An 18,787-nucleotide genomic window follows, 5' to 3' on the forward strand; every position below is an offset into this window, starting at 1 on the left:
TCAAATGTACTTGTCTCTCCTAAGCCGCACTGACTGCCATGGTGACATTTCTCCCACTTACAGACAGGAAACCAAGGCTGAAAGAGGTCAAGGGGACTGGGTGTGGTGGCTCACACCTGTAATGCCAGTGTTTAGGGAGGCTGAGACAGGAGGGTCGTTTGAGCACAGGAGTTTGAGGCCAGCCTGGGCAACACAGTCAGATCCCATCTCTGCAGAAAATTTAAAAGTTAGCCAGGTGCGGAGGTGCATGCCAATAGTCCCAGCTACTCAAGAGGCTGAGGCGGGAGGATGGCTTGAGCCCAGGAGTTAGAGGCTGCAGTGAGCTATAATCCCAAGGCACTCCAGCCTGGGTGACAAGAGGTCCCACCTCTAAAAAAAAAACAATCAGAGCTGATGCAGCGTGTGTGTGCACACTGATGCCAGAGCCCAGGCCTGCTTCTTTCCAGGTGCTGCTCCAGATCTGTCTCCCTTCCAGGGAAGGTGGTCTTACCCTTCTCATTGAAACCTTGCTGGGGTAGTATAGTCTGGGACCACACCAGAAGCCCAGGGTCCCCATCTTATCACAAGCCACGCAACTATGAAGACGTCACTGTAACTACCTAGGTCTCAGTTTCCTCATTGGCAAAATGGGGATAAAATATGATGTGTATGCTTGGGAATCACCAGATTGTATCAGTGGGGGCCCTACTGGCCAGGGTCCTTCATGGGTGTGTTGTCACAATGAGGGTGTATAGTGCTTGAGAGATGAGGGTCGTTCTCTCCTTTTCGTTTCCCCCTGTTTAAGAAGGGCCTGTAAGTGAAGCCCAAGGTGAAGCTCAGACTGAGCCCTCCTCGCTAAGAAAATGGGCCTTAGAGCCAGACCCGACCTGGGTTTGTTCTTTGTGCTGCCTCTTAGTCGTGTATGTGTGACCTTGGTTGAATAACTCAAGGTCACACATACACTATTTAATAAAAGGTGACATTTATTTATTTATTTATTTATTTAGAGTCCGAGTCTCACTCTGTCACCCAGGGTAGAGTGCAGTGGCCGCGATCACCACTCACTGCAGCCCCATGGCCTCCTGGGCTAAAGCCATCCTCCTGCCTCCACCTCCCGAGCAGCTGGGACTACAGGCATGTGCCACCATACTCAACTGATCTCTTAATTTTTTGTAGAGACAGGGTCTCCCTCTGTCACCCAGCTGAGACTACAGGCATGCGCCACCAGGCCTGGCTATTGTATCATCTTGATAGAAGTATCTAAGCTCTCCAAGCTTGCTTTCTTTGGGAAAATGGAGTTATCAACATGTATCCTAAGTGTTTTTCATGAGGATAACACAGACGGGTGTGTATAAGGTGCCCACACAGCACTAGGCATACAGCAGAGAGTCAACCCATCTTGGCCTCCCTGCCTCTCCTGGCACTTGCCCACCCTTTCAGTCTCCAGGAGGAACGGCCGCACGGGCAGCCCCGAGTACACAGCATGAGAATACAGGTGAGTCAGGCCTGCTACAACTCCGAACACAGGAATTGGCAGCTCTGTGAGTGCCAGGCCTGCCACAGAGCTGCCAATTCCTCTGACAAAAGCCCACAACCCGCCCCGAAGATCAGACCTGGAGTGCCCTCGGGCGGGCGGGCGGGCGGAATAGTTCAGCTCAGTGTCTTCAATTAGAAGTTTCTGTAACCACAATGAGGTACAAATCAGAGGACTGCCTTCCAAGCCAATTACTCCTGGGTGTCACGCATCTCTCGGGCAGCCAGGGCCGCCTCCATCATTGGCACACGGGGTATGTCCCAACATGTCCTCATGGCCCGGATGAACCAACTCTCACAGCTCTGCAAAACAGCCTGGGAAATACAGGCAAGGACTTCAGCTAAAACTTTCCACGACGGCACGCAGCCTCCCCAATGGAGGGCGCGCCATGGCCCGGGCCCTAGGAGAGTACTGGAGACTCCAGAGGATGACAAGGCACACAAGCCCCTCCATGACCAGCCACTGTTCCTACTCACACCAAGCCCGCCACCTTTGATACCTACATCTAATTCTAGAAAGTTCCAGAACATTCCAAGCCACTTACCACCTTCTAGCAATTGATCCTCCCTCTATACCAGCCCCCAAGCAAACACGCCCATCCTTCCAGACCCAACCATGGTATCCCCTTCTCCTGGGCCCCCTGACCCACAGCTCGCCAGAGAGGGCTGGCTCCACCTGCCCTTGTGTGCACGGTGCAGGGCAATTACACAAACACAGCTGCACTCCCTGGTTTCAGTGGCCTTCTCTCCACCAAAACAGAAACTCCCTGAGGGCAGAGCTGGGGCTGCAGCTCTTCAGGTGCCCAATATCCCAGAGGCTCTGAAACACCAAAGGAGGGGTGAGCCTTCTGCTCCGGGGGCACAGGCACCTTTGAGTCACTGCCCAGAAACGCCCACTGCGTTCCCCTCGAACCCAGCAATTACGCACAATACAGTGGCGTGTTGGTGCACCAGTCTCTGCAGCAGCCTCGGCTTAACCATCACTTAGCTGCAGCTTAAAAACCGAATTTGTTCCAGCTCCTAATGATGTGGGTTCTTCATTATGAAAATTATTAGTATTATAATTGGCCATGGGAAAAAGCCTCAATTTGGAGGCAGCCTAAACACTTTACAATAAAGGAATTCTTGCACCAATTATGGAACATTCTAATGATGGAATACAAATCAGTCTTAAAAAAATGAAAGAAAGGGCCAGGCGCGGTGGCTCATGCTTGTAATCCCAGCACTTTGGGAGGCCAAGGCGGGCGGATCGCTTGAGTCCAGAAATACAAGACCAGCGTGGGCAACACAGCAAAAGCCTGTCTTTACAAAAAATAGAAAAATTAGCCATGTGTGGTGGTGCGTGCCTGTAGTATCAGCTACTTAGGAGGCTGAGGTGGGAGGATCACTTGAGCCCTGGAGGTTGAGGCTGCAATGAACCATGATTGCACCACTGCACTCCAGCCTGGGTGACAGACAGAGACCCTGTCTCATAAAAATAAATTAATTAAAAATTAAAAGTCTGGAAAGAACAACACTAAAATGTCACTGGAATCAAAGAATTATGGGATTTTTTTTCTTTTTTTTTTATTTTTGAGAAGGAGTCTTGCTCTGTAGCCAGGCAGGAGTGCAGCAGCGCAATTTTGGCTCACTGCAACCTCCGCCTCCCGGGTTCAAGCAGATCTCCTGCTGCAGCCTCCCAAGTAGTTGGGATTACAGGCACGCACCACTATGCCTGGCTAATTTTTGTATTTTCAGTAGAGATGTGGTTTTGCCACATTGGCCAGGTTGGTCTCAAACTCCTGACCTCAAGTGATCCACCCACCTCAGCCTCCCAAAGTGCTGAGATTACAGGTGTGAGCCACTGCACCTGGGCTATTCTTTCTTTACCTCTTTCTGTACTTGCAAATGTTCTAAAATAGTCATATAACTTTTTAATGATCAAAGGTTTTTTTTGTTTTTTTTTTTGAGACAGAGTTTCATTCTTGTTGCCCAGGCTGGAGTGCAATGGCATGATCTCGGCTCACTGCAACCTCCGCCTCCCGGGTTCAAGCGATTCTTCTGCCTCAGCCTTCCAAGTAGCTGGGATTACAGGCACCCACCACCAAGCCCAGCTACTTTTTTTTTTGTATTTAGTAGAGACGGGGCTTCACCATGTTGGCCAGGCTGGTTTCGAACTCCTGACCTCAGGTGATCTATCTGCCTTGGCCTTCCAAAGTGCTGGGATTACAGGCGTGAGCCACTGCACCCGGCCGAAGTTTTTTTTTCTTTTTTTTTTTTTTTAATATTAACAACTTTGACCAGGAAAAACAAACCTTGCTTTTCTTTTACAGTCTCTCGTCAGGTTTTCACTGCAAATCTCTGTCCAGAGGATCGTGGCTGAGGCACCATGGAATGCTGCTGTTCTACTGGAGATGCAATTTCATCCAAAAGAAAAAGGGAAAAGTATCCAAGTCTTTCTAGTCTCCGGGCATTTAGAAAAGCTTTAGAACAAGATCTGCGCTGGCACAAGAATCTGAGTGGAAATCACCCTGCCCAGCTGTGAGCCCCGGGGCGGGTGAGCCACACACTTGGATCTCAGTGCAGTTGTGGCCTCTGGGAAGAAGGCTTTGGATGCAGATTTTAAACAGGTACTCAACTCAGACTGAGTAACGGCTACTTTCAACTTAACAATATGTGAGAAATCCATCTCATCACTGCAGACCTGCTGAAATCTGTTACAACTAATCCTTCAATCCTCACCAGAATGCTGGCTGTCCTGCCTCTGCTGTCCCGAGAGAAGATAAAAGCTACTGGGTGGCCACAGGGCAGTTATGTCCCCTTCTCTAGGTTCTGTGATTCTGGCAGTTAGAATGGGTTTCCAGACTTTTACAAGCAGAAACCCTTATACATGTGATTATATGCTGTCCATCAACATGTAAAACAGGCCAAGTGTGGTGGCTCACACATGTAATCTCAGCGTTTTGGGAGGCCAAGGTGGGAGGACCACTTGAGGCCAGGCGTTTGAGACCAGTCTGGGCAACATAGCAAGACCCTATCTCTAAAATAAAAAAAGAAAAGAAAAAAAGAAAAAGAAAAAAAAAAGTAGGCCAGGCACGGATCACCTGAGGTCGGGAGTTCGAGACCAGCCTGACCAACATGGAGAAACCCCATCTCTACTAAAAATACAAAATTTGCCGGGCGTGGTGGCACATGCCTGTAATCCCAGCTACTAGGGAGGCTGAGGCAGGAGAATCGCTTGAACCTGGGAGGTGGAGGTTGCAGTGAGCCAAGATTGCGCCATTGCACTCCAGCCTGGGCAACAAGAGCGAAACTCCGTCTCAAAAAAAAAAAAAAAGTAAAACACAGAAATGTGGGATGTTGTTTTTGACACAGAGGTGGCCTCCATTCCTATTTTTCTTCAAGAGAACCATGAAGCTCCTTTACAAAATAGGTGAGTTCTTTTCTTTGAGACAGAGTCTCCCTCCATCACCCAGGCTGGAGTGCAGTGGTGCGATCTTGGCTCACTGCAACCTCCGCCTCCCAGGCTCAAGTGATTCTCATGCCTCAGCCTCCTGAGTAGCTGGAACTACAGGTGTGCACCACACCACACCTGGCTAATTTTTGTATTTTTAGTAGAGACGAGGTTTCTCTGTGTTGGCCAGGGCTGGTCTCAAACTCCTGGCCTCAAGTGATCTGCCCACCTCGGTCTCCTAAAGTGCTAGGATTACAGATGTGAGCCACAGCACCTGACTGCAAAATGGGAGAGTTCTGAGAAGTGTGGACTGGAAACCAGTGAGAGGAGGTAACTTCTAGAACCTCTTCCCAGCTCTGACTCCACTAACATGGTCTAAACTTTCCAAACTCAACCCACACCACTGTTTTTTCTAAGCTGTTTCTCTTTCGGGCAGTTTCCAGGAGGCCTGGGCCTGAAACTCCACACCCCACCAGCTGACACAGTGTACGTGACCTGGAACTAGAAATGACCTTCTCACAGGGCAGATGGCCACCTACGGGGGATGCCTTGTTAGAAAGCCTCTCCAAAGACCTGGGAGAGTCGAATCCTGACACAAACATATCAAACAAATGTTCTACTTTACCAGAAATTTTGTTTAAAACATACAAGTTAAAATCAGCAGCTGAGCATGGTGGCTCACACCTATAATCTTAGCTACTCGGGAGGTCGAGGGAAGAGGATCGCTTGAGGCCAGGAGGTCAAGACCAGCCTGGGCAACACAGAGAGACCCCCATCTCTATTTATTTAAAAAAAGGGAAAAGAAAACAATTTGGTAATATATATATCAAGAGGCTTAAAAATGTTCACTTCCTTTGATCCAATAATTAAGACTCTAACTTCAGAAAATTATAGAAGAATTTTAACATGAAGCTATTCACTACAGCACTATCTCTATTACATAAAACAGAAGCATAGGGCAAACTCCATAGAAGTCAATAAAATGTTAACAGCTGTCTTTGAGTGGAGAAACGATAGGAGACCTTTTTTTTTCTTTTTTTTTTTTTTTACTTGCTTCTTTTCTTCTTCATATATAGGAGACATTTTGTTTGACTTCCTTATATATCTGAACTTTTCACATTTTCTAAAGTGAGAAAGTATTACTTCTATTATCAGAAAAAAACTCTCCTGGCCAGGCGCAGTGGCTCATGCCTGTAATCCCCAGCACTTTGGAAGGCTGAGGGGGGGCGGATCATCTGAGGTCAGGAGTTTGAGACCAGCCTGGCCAACATGGTGAAATACCGTCTCTACTAAAAATACAAAAATTAGCTGGGCATGGTGGCATGCACCTGTAATCCCAGCTACCTGGGAGGCTGAGGCAGGAGAATCCCCTGAACCCAGGAAGCAGAGGTTGCAGTGAGCCGAGAACTGCACCATTGTACTCCAGCCTGGGCAACATGAGCCTCAAAAAACAAAACAAAAAACAAACCTCCCTTAAAATGCCAAACACTTTTAAAAGGTCATAAATATAAACCAAACCACCACCACCCCTGTGTCTTACCATTATCACTTTAAAAGGCTGCTATCCCAGTGTAGTTTCACTAATATCAGGCCCTGTCAACTTACCATGGCACCTCCCTGACAACAGACACATCCCCCCATCCCCGAGCTCCACAAGAATGGAAGAACAAACCATCCATGTTCCTGACTATGACAGTAGTCCTGTGAGTACAGCGAGATGGGGCTTTGCTTGAAAAGGGATCACTCAGACCAGTGCCTCCCACACCTTACTGGAAGATGTCACGAAACTAGCATGTGATTTGTCGCGAGATGGGGCTTTGCTTGAAAAGGGATCACTCAGGCCAGTGCCTCCTACACCTTACTGGAAGATGTCACAAAACTAGCATGTGATTTGTCTCTTGCACAGTGGGTGGCTGGAAGGGAAGTGACAACTCTTCTGGCTGGGGCCTCCAGGGATAGGTCAGAGCAGAACCTTCCAAAGGGCACCCATGGTGCCGGCCCCAGTAACCTACGATTCCCTTGTGGTCAACCAGCTTCTCCAGAACCAAGAACCCACTGGCTCCTGGATGGCCAAGAGCAATCTGACCACCTGCAGCCAGTCAGAAGGTGGAGACCTGGTTTACGGGCCTACCCAGAGGGCAAAGTACTGGAGTAATGGGGGCAGCAGTGGATGTGTAGTAGTAACAGTAATAGCAGGCCTGGTGCGGTGGCTCACACCTTGTGATCCCAGCACTTTGGCTGGCTGAGGCAGAAGGACTGCTTTGAGCCCAGGGGTTCAAGGTTGCAGTGAGCTATGATCATGCCACTACACTCCAACCTGGGCAACAGAGTGAGACCCTGTCTCTTTAAAAAAAAAAAAAAATTAACTGCCAAGCAGGAACCCGCATCCAGGAACACAACCCTTTGCTCCTCCTTCAGAATGAATGGAAACTAGGCTGGGCGCGGTGGCTCACACCTGTAATCTCAGCACTTTGGGAGGCCAAGGTGGGCGGATCACGAGGTCAGGAGATCGAGACCATCCTGGCTAACACAGTGAAACCCTGTCTCTACTAAAAATACAAAAAATTAGCCGGGCGCGGTGGCGGGTGCCTGTAGTCCCGGCTACTAGGGAGGCTGAGGCAGGAGAATGGCGTGAACCCAGGAGGCGGAGTTTGCAGTGAGCCAAGATCTCGTGCCACTGCACTCCAGCCTGGGCGACAGAGCGAGACTCTGTCTCAAAAAAAAAAAAAAAAAAAGAACGAATGGAAACCAGAAATCAGATGTTTATGCCCAAGAAAAGCAGGATTTTGTTCAGCACTACTCCCAGATCGTTAGGGTGCTGACTGAGGATGAGATGGGGCACCCAGAGACAGGAGATGCTACTGCCCGGCTCAAGGAGGTCCTGGAGTACAGTGCCATTGGAGGCAAGTATCACTGAGGTTTGATGGTGCTAGTAGCGTTCCGGGAGCTGGTGGAGCCGAGGAAACAGGATGCTGATAGTCTCCAGTGGGCCCTGACTGTGGGCTGGTATGCGGAACTGCTGCAAGCTTTCTTCCTGGTGGCAGATGACATTATGGATTCATCCCTTACCTGCCAGGGACAGATCTCCTGGTATCAGAAGCTGGGCATGGGTTTGGATGCCATCAATGATGCTATCCTTCTGGAAGCATGTATCTACTGCCTGCTGAAGCTGAATTGCTGGGAGCAGCCCTATTACCTGAACCTGATGGAGCTCTTCCAGCATTCTTCTTATCAGACTGAGATTGGGCAGACCCTTGACCTCATCACAACCCCCCAGGGCAATGTGGATATTGGCAGATGCACCGAAAAAAGGCACAAATCTATTGTCAAGTACAAGACAGCTTTCTACTCCTTCTACCTTCCTGTAGCTGCAGCCATGTACATGTCAAGAATGGATGACAAGAAGGAGCACGCCAGTGCCAAGAAGTTCCTGCTGGAGATTCAAGAGTTCTTTCAGATTCAGGATGATCACCTTGACCTCTTTGGGGACCCCAGTGTGACTGGCAGAGTTGGCACTGACTTCCAGGACAACAAATGCAGCTGGCTGGTGGTTCAGTGTCTGCTACGGGCCACTCCAGAACAGTACCAGATCCTGAAGGAAAATTACAGGCAAAAGGAGGCCGAGAAGGTGGCCCGGGTGAAGGCACTATACGAGGAGCTGGATCTGCCGGCCGTGTTCTCGCAGTATGAGAAAGACAGTTACAGCCATGTTATGGGTCTCATCGAATAGTATGCAGAGCCCCAGCCCCCAGCCATCTTTCTGGGGCTTGTGCACAAAATCTACAACTGGAAAAAGTGACCTAGAGACTGCAAGGGCAGGGAGAGAAGGCTCTCAATAAATAAATTATTGTGTAAAATAAATAAATAAATGAATAACAGCAATGGCTACCAGGTAAAGGTTTACCAGGCACCAGGCACCGTGCTAAGCCCCTCCACCTGACTAGTAATTCTCGTTGGTCCTCACAACTGGGGAAGCGGGATATTTCCATTCCACAACTGAGAAAATTGAGTCACCAGAAGACATGCAGCTTCCCCAAGGATATCCAGGGACTAAGAAAACCCAAATCTGTTTCCAGAGTTCCTGTCTTTCCCACCAAGACAGACTGATGACGGACAAACTGGCCTGTAGATGTGTTTTGCTTGGGCTACTAAGGTTTGGCTTTTAAAAACTGAGCTGATGTTTAAAAATTGGAATATTTGGCCGGGCTCAGTGGCTCACACCTGTAATCCCAGCACTTTGGGAGGCCAAGGCAGGCAGATCACAAGGTCAGGAGATCGAGACCATCCCGGCTAACTAGGTGAAACCCCATCTCTACTAAAAATACAAAAAATTAGCCAAGTGTGGTGGCGGGCGCCTGTAGTCCGTTACTCGGGAGGCTGAGGCAGGAGAATCGCTTGAACCTAAGAGGCAGAGGTTGCAGTGAGCCGAGATCACGCAACTGCACTCCAGCTTGGGCGACAGAGTGAGAATCTGTCTCAAAAAAAAAAAAAAAAAAAATCTAGATTTCAAGCTTCCCTTGAAAATCAGAAAAGATGGCAACATTTGCAGGCTGGACCTAGATCCATGATCTACCTAGCAACACCAGCTAAACTACAATGGTGGCTGGGACGTCCTCTCTGGGTGGCCACAGCTACCACAACTCCCTATGGCTGGGGCCAGCATGCTTTTCCTCAGACTTTTTTTTCCTGCAAAGGACAGAAAAAGTCTTTGCAATAACTCTGCCACTAGACCACAAGAACAGCCATAAACAATGTGTAAACAGGAGGGGTTGCATACCAATAAAACTTTATGAACAAAATCAGGCAGTGGGGCTGAACGCGGTGGCTCACGCCTGTAATCCCATCACTTTGGGAGGCTGAGGTGGGTGGATCATTTGAGGCCAGGAGTTTGAGACCAGCCTGGCCAACACAGTGAAACCCCATATCTACCAAAAAAATACAAAGATAAGCCAGGTGTAGTGGCATGCGTCTGTACTCCCAGCTACTTGGGAGGCTGGGGCAGAAGAATCACTTGAACCCAGGAGGCGGAGGTTGCAGTGAGCCAAGATTGCGCCACTGTACTCCAGCCTGGGCAACAGAGTGAGACCCTGCCTCAAAAAAAAAAAAAGAAAAAAAAAATGCTGGCCGTGGTGGCTCACGCCTATAATCCCAGGGCTTTGGGAGGCCAAGGGGGTGGATCACCTGAGGTCAGGAGTTCGAGACCAGCCTGGCCAACATGGTGAAACCTTGTCTCTACTAAAAATACAAAAATTAGCCAGGCATGGTGGCAGGTGCCTGTAATCCCAGCTACTCAGAAGGCTGAGGCAAAAGAATTTCTTGAACCTGGGAGGCGGAGGTTGCAGTGAACTGAGATCGTGTCATTGCTCTCCAGCCTGGCAACAGAGTGAGACTCCATCCCCAAAAAAAAAAAAAAAAAGGCAGTGGGCCAGATTTGGCTGAGGGGCCATCATTTGCAGACCTCTGCCCTGTGGCCTCCCTCACATCTATTACTGTACTTTCACACTCCTACAGTTGAGCAATACTTCTCTGAACTCATGTCTCTATCAAAAAGTGAGAGAGCGCTCTGCCTCTGGCTAGCTTTGCCAACAACACGCCCTGACCTCTGCAGACATGTCAGCCTTTGCCCAACACCTAAGGGTGAAATACAGCATCCAATAGCACAGCAGGCAGCATGCCAACAGCACCCGCCCCTGGGAAGCCCCAGGTGCTCCCCAGAGCCACACCAGGCGTTGATAACATTCTCTGCATCCGGGAATCAGGCCCTGGCCTCCCTCTCACCTCCTCTCTCCATTCCCCCCGGATCCTCAGGATCTGTTCCCATGGCTTCAATATTCCCTTGCACACAGATCACCCAAAGCTGTCTTCATGATACCCTGCCCGAGCCCCTCAAACCGTCAGTTCCCGCCATCTGGACCTCCTGGCAGTGCCCAGGGCAGGTCAGGCTGTTTCATGCCCTTCGTCCCCCACTGAGAATGCCCATCGCACTTGTCCACTTACTCATCTCTTAATTCCTAGCTCAAGACTCTGCCCTGTGAGATCTTTCCTACGTTCACTCCAGCTCCACAGGCAGAAGTGGCCACTTCTAACAATCAATGCCCACATGACGTCTGAGTGCCATTATCTGTCTCCTCCACTGGAGAATGCATACGCTCCTTAAAGGCAAGGGTTATGCTCGGGAAAAGACTTCAAACCAGACCCAGAAAACTGAGTACTAGGGAAAAAATACATTTCGCTATGTTAACATGAAGAATGGCTGATCAACAGAAGACACCTTAAAGAAAGAGGAATAATAGGTTAAAAGCTGGGAGAGGATATTTGCAATAGACACGAAGGATTAAAATCAGCAATATATAAAGAGCCCTATAGATCAACAAAAAATAAAGCACCAAGAACCCTACTGAAAAACTGGCAAAAGACATGAATATTTCACAGGAAACACATATGCCAATAAACATAAGAGGAGATATTCAGCAGCAGGGCTCAGGGACCTAGAAACCAAGTTCCCAAAGATTCCATTTTCTACCCATTCACTTGGCCAACAGCAAATGTTGGTAAAACTGTGGAGCTGCAAGACACAGGACGCTGCTGGTAAAGTGGATATTGGTATAAGCACTTCATTCAGGAAACGGTCTAGCAACAGCTATGAAAGATGAACATTGCCGAGCATGGTGGCTCAAGTCTATCATCCCAGCACTTTGGGAGGCCAAGGCGGGTGAATTGCTTGAGCCCAGGAGTTCAAGACCAGCCTGGGCAACACAGTGAAGCTGCCTCTACACAAGCTTTAAAAATTAGCTAAGCATGGTAGCCTGTGCCTGTAGTCCCAGCTATTCAGGAGGCTGAAGGGGATGCAGCCCTTGAACCCAGGAATTTGGGGCCACAGTGATCCATGATCATGCCACTGCACTCCAGCTGCCTGGGTTACAAGGTGAGACACTGTCTCTAAAAAAAGAAAGAAATAGGCCGGGCGCGGTGCCTCACGCCTTGTAATCCCAGCACTTTGGGAGGCCGAGGCGGGTGGATCACCTGAGGTCAGGAGTTTGAGACCAGTCTGACTAACATGGAGAAACTCCATCTCTACTAAAAATACAAAATTAGCCAGGCATGGTGGCACATGCCTGTAATCCTAGCTACTCAGGAGTCTGAGGCAGGAGAATCGCTTGAACCCGGGAGGCGGAGGTTGCAGTGAGCCGAGATCGTGCCATCGCGCTCCAGCCTGGGCAATAAGAGTGAAACTCCGCCTCAAAAAAAAAAAAAAAAGAGAGACAGAGAAACAAAGAAATATACATGTAAGATAAAACTAAGAAAAAAATGAAAGAAAGGAGAGAATGATTACCTCAGGGTAAGAACAGAAAACAAATGAAATGATTAGATGTTCTAAGGGGACCTGATAAAGTAGAAAACTTTGTAAAGTTTTTTAAAATTAAAAAAAAAAAAAGATTAGACATATACTTTTGTTTCATGATCCCAGCTTTTGTTTTGGGTGCCTAGATTGCCAGAGCTTACTACATTTATTAAAAATAACTTACTAAATAAGGAAAAGTAGGTCAGGCATGAACACTGAGGAGTGTGTACTAATCAATCTTGTTCTCAGCTTAGCTGATAAGGCAAACACCAAAGAGACTGCTGAATTCATCTTTGTACTCCAAGTGCCAAGCACAAGCCCCGGCGCACAGAATTTCGGGAGGCATTTGGGGAATGAATCAGGGCTCTTCTCTCTAGCCCATGGCCTCATTTCCTGTTGGCCTCTTAATACCTTCAACACGTCTGAGGCCAAACGCATCTTCCTTCCTCATTCTCCTTTTCCCCCTGGATTTCCCCCAGGAGGCCAAGAGAAAAACCTCAGATTCTCAGTCCTCCTCAGCCTGCTCCCCCAGGCCTAGCAGCTGCCTGTCCTGCTCTCTCCTCACCTCTGAAGCCCCCTGCTAACACCTGGCCAGGACCCTTATGCCTCTCACTTTAATAAGTACCCCCTCCCTGCCGGGTGCAGTGGCTCACGCCTGTAATCCCAACACTTTGGGAGGCCTCGGTGGGTGGATCGCCTGAGGTCAGGAGTTCGACACCAGCCTGGCCAACATAGGGAAACCCCCGTCTCTACTAAAAATACAAAAATTAGCCAGGCATGGTGGCAGGTGCTTGTAGTCCTAGCTACTTGGGAAGCTGAGGCAGGAGAATCACTTGAACCCGGGAGGCGGAGGTTGCAGTGAGCCAGGATGGCGCCACTGCACTCCAGCCTGGGTAACAGAGCGAGACTGTCTCAAAAAAACAACACAAAAAACAAAAAAACAAATAAGTGCTCCCTCCCAAACAGCTTCTCCAACTCCGCTTTCCAACCCTCTTGTACATCTCAGATGGGGGGGCAGACAAGATTAAGCTTCCTGAACTAAGGTTCTGATCCTGTCTTTTACACACCTCCCCTGGAACTCTAGAATGAAATTCAAATTCCTTAGGCTGACAGTCAAAGCCGATCACGATACGGCCCCTCCCTTACTATCAACAATATTTGCCGGTGCGCTTCCCTTCCATCCCCTCATCTATACCTCCCTCTCCACAATCCCCCTCCAGAGTGTAAGTGAGGATCCACTACTCCCATCTGCATCAGGGTGTCTGTCCCCACCCCCGTGACTCTGCTCCAGCCTGAATCCCACCCACTTGGTCCCCTGTCCTCACCTTACCCACCCTTTTCTGGCCCAATTTAAACAGCACTTCCCACGATGCCTGGATGTGCCCAGCAGAAAGCAAACACCCTCTAAATTAGCCAGGCGTGATGGTGTGCACCTGTAATCCCAGCTACTCGGGAAGCTGAGGCACGAGACCCTCTTGAGCCTGGGAAGCGAAGCTGCAGTAAGCTGAGACTGCATCACTGCTCTCCAGCCTGGGTGACAGGGTAAGACCCTGTCTCAAAAAGTAAACAAACAAAACAAAACAAAACAACAACAAAAAGAATGAAAGAGAACACCCTCTTAGCAACTTCCTTTTCAGTTCTCTATGTTCCCTTTATCTCTTCAACTAGACTATGAGCAACTGAGGGCAAAACCACTCACCTGCCTCTCCCCACGAAGAAGCTGGCGTGGTGTAAGAAGACTGTCACAAAGCGAATAATCCAGTCTAAACCCATTCCACACGTTCCAGTGTGCTCCTTTAAAATGTCCCTCACGAGGCCAGGCACGGTGGCTCAGGCCTGTAATCCTAGCACTTTGGGAGGCTAAGATGGGAGGATCCCTTGAGGCCAGGAGTTAAGAGACCAGCCTGGACAACGTAGAGAGACACTGTCTCTAGATAGAATTAAAATATTAGTCGGGTATGGTGGTAGGCACCTCAGCTACTCCAGAGCCCAGGAATTTGAGGCTGTGGTGAACTATGATCACTCCACTGCACTCTAGCCTGGACAGCAGAAGCAGACCCCAACTCAAAAAAATAATTAATAAAATGCCCCTCATGGAAATCTCCTAAAATCCTTCCACTCCCGAGTCTTGGCATGGCCCACATAACCCTCCCCGCTCAGAGCCCTCTACCTGCTTTTCCAGCCTCCTCTACCACATACTAAGCTACCTACAGTAGCCCAGCTGTGTCCCGGTAGCTTCATGACTTTGCAAACGCTGACTCCTCTCCCAGGCGACTGTGCCCCACTTTCTAAGTCCTACTCCTTCTTCACAACCCCGCTCAACTACCACCTTCCAGGACTCTTCCTGACCCTCCCTCTAACCGTCCCCTTTCTGGATGTGGGTAGGAGGGCCTTGTGATTTCTCCCAGCTCAGTATATATCACACTGACAACACCTTGTCACTGACTCTGGTTTGTCTTTTCCACCAAACAATGCGCTCCCAAAAGACAGAGATCTTGTCTGGCACCCAGTAAGGGTTTATGCAACAAAAGAAATGAAAACTGCCAGTTCAAATGCAGAAATCGTGACTTGTGTCTTCTATCCCATTAAGCATGTCTTAAAGTGGAAAGCATCTTCTAAGACTAGTTAGTTAAACAGGAGAAGCAGCTGGCAAGACGCCACTGCAATTTATTTGAGACAGGTAGCAATCAACAGTCAACTCCCAGGGCACATGTTTATCCTGCAGACCTCAAATTCCACCCTCACTAATCCCCACCTTCTCTGCACCAGATAGAGAAGACAGCAAGGTCAAGTCCCCATGGCTCTCACCTTTTCTCTCTGGAGAGCTGGCGCAAACTGTCCCTTCTGGATGAAGACACCAGCTCCTTAGGAGGAATGACTTGTTTGAGTTCCCATCTTGATACAAACCACAAACAACAAAAACCCGGCAAATCTGAAAGGCTTGCTGACTCAGCGACACAAATTCCAAGGCACCTTTGCCAACTAGGAAGAAGATGATCAGGTTTTAAATTAAGAAACAGCAGTTAGTAAAAACAAAGGTACAGATGTTGGATCCGTGTGCTGTGCCTGGGGACTGAAAATCAACAGATTTATTTTCCAATAGCCTGGGCGCAGCAGGAGGTACAATAGTCTTCTTCCACCCACTTAACAATCAAGGAGATGGTTGAAAAAACAACAAAAAGCAAACAAACAAAAAAACCCTGAGCTCTTTTTAACATTTTTTATTATTATTAGTTTTTGGAGACGGAGTCTTGCTCTGTCACCCAAGCTGGAGTGCAGTGGCGTGATCTTGGCTCACTGCAGCCTCCGCCTCCCAGGTTCAAGCAACTCTCCTGCCTCAGCTTCCTGAGTAGCTGGGACTATAGACTCGCGTCACCACGCCTGGCTCTGAGCCCTTTTCTTTAAAAAAAAAAATAATAATAATAATAAATAAAAATAAAAAGTTCGTTTTGTTTGTTTTTTGTTTTTTTGAGATGGGGGTCTCCCTCTGTCCCCCATGCTGCAGTGCAGTGGTGTGATCATAGCTCACTGCAGCCTCCAACTCCTGGGCTCAAGCGATCCTCCTGCCTCAGCCTCCCAAGTAGCTGGGACTACAGGCACCCACCAACACGCCCATCTGATTTTCTACAGAGACAGTGATCTCAGGAATCCTCTTCGTTTCCCAGGCTTGTCTCAAATTCCTGGACTCAAATGATCCTTCCACCTCGGCCTCCCAAAGGGCTGCGATTACAGGCACGAGCCACCGTACCTGGCCTGAGCCCTTTCACAGAAAACTCTAAAAGGACTTCATAAGCCAGTCTGGCAGCTAAGCATCCAGGAAATCAACACACCAGAGAGGGTAAATATTTAAGGTCACAGAGCAACCCAATCAGAGGGCTTGATATCCGGATGGCTTAAGCCCGGATGGTGGCTACCAGAAAGTCTACCTTCTAGGGCGCTAGAGGAGCTAGGAGGGCATGCAGAAATATTCTGAGTTTCTCAAGGGTCCAGGCGTCTGTACACACGCTATTTATTTCCATCGCTGTTGGCGCTTAGAGAAGTGGAGCCAGCTTGGAGGAGGAGGGCAGCTGGCTGAGACAGTCGCGATGAAAGCGCAGCTCCAGAAAAGGGAACCGAGTTCTAAATCTTTTTCGGCACCCCTTACGCACCCCAATAAGTGACCCAGGGCCCCAGGAACTCCTGGGAAGGACCCCATAGGAAAGCAGGGAAGCAGAGTTAGGAAGCAAACTCCTCCAAAGTACAACCCCCGGCCCAGTGAGTCCCTTCACCTGGGGGTAGACCCCAGCAGGACCAACCCCTCGTCAGGGAGAAGGTGGCAATCTCGTCACCGCCTCCTCCGGGTACTCTGGGAAAGGGTGCGCTCCTCCCGAGCGACCCGGACTCCCAGGGGCCGCGCCCCTCCGCCTGCGAGCCCCTCAGCCTTCATCCGAACGTCCCCTTTCGCACCCGGCACCCTGTCCCGTCCAAAGCTGCCGGCGCCTCCCAAGTCCCCCAACTCCCGCCCTCAGGACCTTGATCCCGGAGACCGATCCCCCCGACACCCCCGATCTTCCGGGACCCCCAGATGTCCCCGCTGCCCCGGCCATCGGCCCCCCTCACACCCCCGCCCGCCCCCTTCCGGTCCCAGCTAGGCTCCGGCTCCCCGCGCCACCCCGCGCCCCCGGGACCGCAGCCCTAGCGACGCGCAGGTGGCCTGCCCGCCCTCTCACCGAGGCTGAGGAGGACAAGGGGACGGGGCTGAGGGCACCACCGCGCTGGGGCTGCAGCTCCGGCTCGGCCTGGGCAGGGCTCTGCCTGTGGCTCCGACTCTCAGGAGAAGGCAGCCAGAGTGAAACTCGGCGTCGCAGCTTCCGAGCGAGCAGCTGCGCATGCCCGGGGCGTGCGGCCTTCTGGGAAATGTAGTCCCGGTAGGGCCCAGGGGGCGGGCAGAAGGCGGGGCTCAGCGGGGGAGGGGCTCAACCGAAGGCGCACCTGCTCCGGTCTATGTTTTCTTCCTTCGCCTGCTCACTCATTGACTTATTCCTTCATTAATTACTGACTTAATTTTAACTAGTTTTTACTAGCACATACATAGTGCCAGGTCATGTGCTACTGTGTTTCTCTTTTTTTGTTTTTAAAATTAATTTTATTTTTCTTTTTTGTACAGATGGGGGTTTTGCAATGTTGCAATGTTGCTCAGGCCGATCTCAAACTCCTGGCCTCAAGCGATCCTCTTGCTTCAGCCTCCCAAAGCACTGGGGTTGCAAGTGTGAGCCATCGAGCACAGCCTTTTTAAATTTAAATTTTTGTCTTTTTCTTTCCTTTCCTTTTCTTTCTTTCCTATTTATTTTTAATATTTATTTATTTATTTAGCTACTGTGTAGTGGGAGTGTGGGAGTGAATAGGTGAATCAGAAATGGTTTCTTGGCTGGGCGCAGTGGCTCATGCCTGTAATCCCTGCACTTTGAGAGGCAGAGGCGGGAGGATCACCTGAGGTCGGGAGTTCCAGACCAGCCTAGCCATCATGGCGAAACCCCGTCTCTACTAAAAATACCAAAAAAACTAGCCGGGCGTGGTGGCTTGTGCCTGTAATCCCAGCTACTCGGGCGGCTGAGGCAAGAGAATCGCTTGAACCCGGGAGGCAGAGGCTGTAGTGAGCCAAGATCGCGCCATTGCACTCCAGCCTGGGCAACAGAACAGGAATCCCTATCAAAAGAAAAAAAAAAAAAAAAAGAAGAAGAAGAAGAAAAGAAAAAGAAAAAGGTTTCTCGCCGGGAGTGGTGGCTCCCCCTGTAATCCCAGCATTTTGGGAGGCGGAGGCAGCCAGATCACGAGGTCAAGAGATTGAGGCCAGGATGGCCAACATGGTGAAACCCCGTCTCTAGTAAAAATACAAAAATTAACTGGGTGTGGTGGCGCGTGCCTGTAATCCCAGCTACTCGGGAGACTGAGGCAAGAGAATCACTTGAACCCTGGAGGCGGAGGTTGCACTGAGCCAAGATCGTGCCTCTGCACTCCAGCCTGGAGGACACAGTGGGAATCTGTCTCAAAAAAAAAGAAAGAAAAAAGAAAGAAAGAAGAAAGAAGAAAGAAAAAGGATTTCTTTCCTGGGAAAGCTTCGTATCTAGTTCGAAAGTCTGGCACTTAAACACACAATTACGATATAGTGGGGAAAATGTTTGGATAAAGGAGGGCACAGAAGGGTATGCCTAACTTGGGGGTGGGGAGAAGACATCACAAGACAGAAAAAGGCTATGTGGATTTTTCAGTCCATAGAGAAATTTGCCAGTTGGAGCATAGGTAAGCTCTTGTAAAGCAAGAGAGATGTGAAAGTGCCTCATGCACTCTAGAGGCAGTGCAAAGTTCCTGGTGGCCAGGACAGAGGACACATGGAGGGAAGGGAGTGAGGAAGGAGAAAATGCACTAGGCTATGGCAGGATCTGAGGAGTATGGGGAGAAGCTAGGGTAAGATTACGATGAACTTTAGATAATGTGAGTGTTTGCACATGTGTGCACATACT

The 18,787-nt window shown here is 49.5% G+C and overlaps 2 protein-coding genes across 12 annotated transcripts in view; one reads left to right on the forward strand and one right to left on the reverse strand.

Moving 5' to 3' along the window:
- DTX2 (deltex E3 ubiquitin ligase 2) overlaps nucleotides 1-17,170 on the reverse strand; it is a 48,824-nt gene extending 31,654 nt beyond the window's left edge. For 2 of the 11 annotated variants that reach the window (XM_054496536.2, XM_054496533.2), the window contains exons 1-3: nucleotides 16,997-17,161; nucleotides 15,096-15,269; nucleotides 1,593-1,657 (exon numbers count right to left, since the gene is read on the reverse strand). The gene's annotated coding sequence lies outside the window, so the exon portion shown is untranslated. Of the gene's footprint in view, nucleotides 1-1,592; nucleotides 1,828-15,095; nucleotides 15,270-16,996 lie in introns of all 11 variants that reach the window. The other 9 variants (XM_054496537.2, XM_063668193.1, XM_054496534.2 and 6 more) reach the window with 6 other exon arrangements.
- Nucleotides 6,019-8,740, forward strand: LOC129041186 (farnesyl pyrophosphate synthase-like). The gene has a single exon (XM_063668198.1). It carries the CDS (start codon nucleotides 7,869-7,871, stop codon nucleotides 8,673-8,675), a length of 807 nt encoding a protein of 268 aa, XP_063524268.1. The 5' UTR covers nucleotides 6,019-7,868; the 3' UTR covers nucleotides 8,676-8,740.
- Nucleotides 17,171-18,787: the final 1,617 nt, after the last annotated feature.

The sequence above is a fragment of the Pongo pygmaeus genome, chromosome 6 (genome assembly GCF_028885625.2).
Source record: "Pongo pygmaeus isolate AG05252 chromosome 6, NHGRI_mPonPyg2-v2.0_pri, whole genome shotgun sequence".
In the NCBI taxonomy this organism is placed as follows: Eukaryota; Metazoa; Chordata; class Mammalia; order Primates; family Hominidae; genus Pongo; species Pongo pygmaeus.

Coding starts and splice junctions, on each gene's coding strand:
- LOC129041186 (XM_063668198.1), top strand. CDS start 7,869: ATGGTGCTAGTAGCGTTCCGGGAGCTGGTGGAGCCGAGGAAACAGGAT.